At 38.9% G+C, this 4,076-nt stretch overlaps 1 protein-coding gene across 2 annotated transcripts in view; it reads left to right on the top strand.

The window, feature by feature from the left end:
* RELN (reelin) overlaps positions 1–4,076 on the top strand; it is a 519,560-nt gene that overhangs the window by 386,638 nt on the left and 128,846 nt on the right. For both annotated transcript variants that reach the window (XM_007467058.1, XM_007467059.1), the window contains exon 21: positions 3,604–3,796. In XM_007467058.1, the coding sequence (XP_007467120.1) occupies positions 3,604–3,796 (193 nt within the window). The remainder of the gene's footprint in view (positions 1–3,603; positions 3,797–4,076) is intronic.

The following is a 4,076-nucleotide window of genomic DNA, read 5'->3' as shown; positions in this document are numbered from 1 at the left end:
CCAAAAAAAAAAAAAAAAAAAGAAAGAAAGAAAGAAAGAAATGCATTCAGCTCTAGGTTGTAACAAAAACAACCAGAAAAGACTGACTGTGGCATAAGCAAAAGTGAAGAGGCTTATTTGTCATTTGTGACAAGCAGTCCTAGGACTGGCAATCCAGGGCTGGTAAGCAGCTTAACAAGGCCATCAGGGACCCATGTTCTCTTCATCCTTCTACTCCACCATCTCAGCAAAGAGAGCTCCAACTGAATATTTTTGTTCATAGGCTGACTGCTGACCTGTTAGGGAGGAAGGAAAACAGTAGGAGCAACAGGCAAAAGGGCATGCCAGCCAACTCCATCTGTCTCTTTTTTAAAAGCTTATATTAAAGCTGAGTGAGTATACCCACCTAGCATCTTTCACTTATGTCTCATTGGTGAGACTTATGATGGACTTGGGCACCCCCCAGGTGACTGGGGAAGAGAGGGGCTGTGGATGGCAGCTGATCAGCCTACCCAACAATATCTGCCCACAACTACCAGTGGAACAAACATTCATGCTAAATACGAATTTTATTGTCACTGTTTAGCTGTCCTCATTTAGCCTCTTAACTTGTCCTTTTATACTTTTTGTCTTGTTTCTTTCTTGGTGTCTTGGCACCTTTAAAAGCTGTTATCATCAGGGTAGCTCACAGAGCACACACTTCTCAGGTTTGAATGCTTCCTCTTTCCAACCAAGTTCATGGTTAATTTGTTACTATGCAAAATGTGGGTGCAGGCACTATTTACAAAACATAGCCCTTCTTTCTGAATCTGTGTAGAATTGCCAGGACACTAAACCATCTCAGAAGGGAGGAATTTAAAAGGAGCTGATTGCGAAAATAATCTTAAATTATTTCAGAAATGCTGGGGTGGAGAGACAATGTACATGACGCGAGTGAGAAAGTTTTAGTGCCTCTGTGTGGCCTGTAGACCGTTCAGCCCATGTGCTTCCATGCATTCTGTGTTTTTTTTACCAGATGCCCAGGGAATATGTGCCTTTAAACTAAAAAGTTAAATCAACCCTAGTTGGCTGCCTCTGATTGCCTTTCTCATAAAGCATATAACCCTTGAAGCAAAAAGCGGCATTCATTTCTCACAGGGAGAAGCATTTGGGATTTTTCTGCCTGTTTTAAAGACTCTGGAATTTATATAGATGAGTTTGTGCCTATATAGCTTACTATTATTTTTGCTCTATGTTGATTTATTTTGTAATATTGCTAAAAACTGCATCCTACAGCTTCATATTTTCTAGATCACATCCTGTATGCCCTAACACATAGCAGCAATCATGGTTTTACATCTCTAACATCAGAGCATCATTGCATAGTAACAGAAAGTTAATGCTTTTTAAATTAAGTATAACTGAAAATTATTCAAAACTACAGTGTTAAAAAAAAAGTGTTTTTTCTTCTCCATCTTAGAGTAACAGAAGGACAAAGAGATAGTGTATTGGTTGAGAGGTTTTGGTGTCAGGCAAAGCTGATTTCTCATTGAGTCTCTACCATTTACTATCCCCATTTCCTTATTTGTTAACTAGAGGTAATTGTTCCTACTTCATAGAGTTATTGTAAGGATGTATTGTAATATGCGTATTGTGCTTAGCACTGTCTTAGGATATAGGCCTAACTCAGCAACTGGTGGGCATCTTTATAATAGCAACAAACAAGTTGTAGCACTGGATTTGTAAGCCTAGCAGTACTAAATAAGACTTTTCCCTTCATTTATGAATAGTACACTAAAGCAGAGATTGGGGCTCTTACCTTTTATTACTCTATTTGTTGTTCAAGTGTTTAAAACTTAGTTAAACAGTAATTAGTCATTGTGTGGAAAAAGCTTCTTAAATTTTATAACCTTGAGCCCAAACCCATGATGATCTTCCATATAGGCAAAATTCCATCTTTAAATAACATCTTCAGGCTTCCCTGGTGGCACAGTGGTTGAGAGTCCGCCTGCCGATGCAGGGGACACGGGTTTGTGCCCCGGTCTGGGAAGATCCCACATACCGCGGAGTGGCTAGGCCCGTGAGCCATGGCCGCTGAGCCTGCGCATCCGGAGCCTGTGCTCCGCAATGGGAGAGACCACAACAGTGAGAGGCCCGCGTACCGCAAAAAAAAAAAAAATTAAAATTAAAATAATAATAACATCTTAAACTCTGCAAGAAGCAAGTCAGAGTAGTAGCTTCTTATTTTGCTGATTCAGCAAAGGGGAATTAAGAAAAAATATTAAATGCCTCAAAGATTTAATGGAGTATTGCATTATCTCCTTTGTCAGCTAAGCCCCCTTACCATTGAACAGTGGTACTTGACCTGCTTCAGAATGGCAGTACCAAGTACTGTGGCAGACAAAACCCAGTGTGGTTGGCCCTGGGAATATTTACATTGACCCGTATTAACTACAGTGAAACATGTCCATATTTTAATCTCCTCTGGTAGGTTATAAATTCCTTGAGCACTTTTCTCTGAAAAAGTAACTGTGCCTGCCTTCAAGCAGTTTATAATCCCGTAGTACTCAATTGAGACGAGTAAAACATGGGAATTTTTGAGTTGAGGTACAACCATTAGAACTGCATTATCATGTTTTCAGTATTTAATGGCTGAGCATTAAAGACTATTTGGAAAATAAGAAAAATGAGAAGTTTTAAATTGTCCCATTTCCTACCATCAAACACAGCCCCTGCAAACATTCTGGTGAATTTCCTTCATTCATCATTTTGTGGATTTTTTTAAAACTTACTTTTTCACATACACGTTAATTTGATTATATAACCTTCATAAATATTTGAAATATGGACAATCTATCGTGACTATACCAATTTACTAAAGCATTCCATTTTCCCTATAGTTTGACATTTAAATGGTTGCCAATTACTACTGTGAGTAAACCTGCAATATTCATTGTATTTTATAAAATTATTTTTGAATTTAGGACTGTTTCCTTAGGATAGTTTCCAAGAAATGAGTCAAAGGGTTTATACCCATGAGCAGTATATGAGTGAGTACCCATTTTCAAATATATTTGACAACTGTAGGTATTAACTTAAAAGAAAATATTGCTTCCTTGATAGGCAGATTGTTTCAAATTGCCTTTTTTAAGATTTTGTTTTTAAATAAATTTATTTATTTATTTTTGGCTGCATTCAGTCTTTGTTGCTGCACGCAGGCTTCCTCTAGTTGCGGTGAGCTGGGGCTACTCTTCGTCATGGTGCGTGGGCTTCTCATTGCAGCAGCTTCTCTTGTTGCAGAGCACAGGCTCTAGGCATGCGTGGGCTCAGTAGTGTGGCTCGTGGGCTCTAGAGGGCAGGCTAAGTAGTTGTGACACACGGGCTTAGTTGCTCCGCGGCATGTGGGGTCCTTCCCGACCAGGGCTCGAACCATGTCTCCTACATTGGCAGGCGGATTCTTAACCACTGTGCCACCAGGGAAGCCTTCAAATTGCCTTTTTTAGATTAACTAAAATCCATTCTAGAGCTTGGCAAGGTTTAAATAAGTAAAATGAAACTATTTTGATGTATGATATGAAACGAAGAGCTTAATTTTTCCCTAATATATTGCTGTTTTTAATTTTCTGATTTCCACCTGTCTTTCAGTTTTACAGGAGATTCTAAACTTGCCTCAAGTATGCGCTATGTGGAAACACAATCAATGCAGATAGGAGCATCCTACATGATTCAGTTCAGCTTGGTGATGGGCTGTGGCCAGAAATACACTCCACACATGGACAACCAGGTGAAACTAGAGTATTCAACCAACCATGGCCTCACCTGGCACCTCGTACAAGAGGTAAGTCTATTTTTTCTAAAGTTTGTGATAGGTAGCCTTCACATTTTAACACAGGAAGCAAAGAATTGCAATTCTAAAAGTTTAGTTTTGTTTGAAAAGGAACAATGTTATTTGTAACAGAATTGACATCAAGTCAGCAGTGGATTACAAGGATGCCACATTCTGCATTATCAGATGCTAAAGGGCAATTGAAAATTTTTAAAAATGGGAATAACTTCAGGACTAGATATACTGGGACAGTGTTTTCAACATTATTTTCTCTAGCTCTCTTTTTCTATAA

The sequence above is a fragment of the Lipotes vexillifer genome, unplaced genomic scaffold (assembly GCF_000442215.2).
Source record: "Lipotes vexillifer unplaced genomic scaffold, Lipotes_vexillifer_v1.1 scaffold450, whole genome shotgun sequence".
In the NCBI taxonomy this organism is placed as follows: domain Eukaryota; kingdom Metazoa; phylum Chordata; class Mammalia; order Artiodactyla; family Lipotidae; genus Lipotes; species Lipotes vexillifer.
The sequence above is the reverse complement of the archived record's forward strand: the minus strand, read 5'-3'. Positions and strand labels throughout refer to the sequence as shown.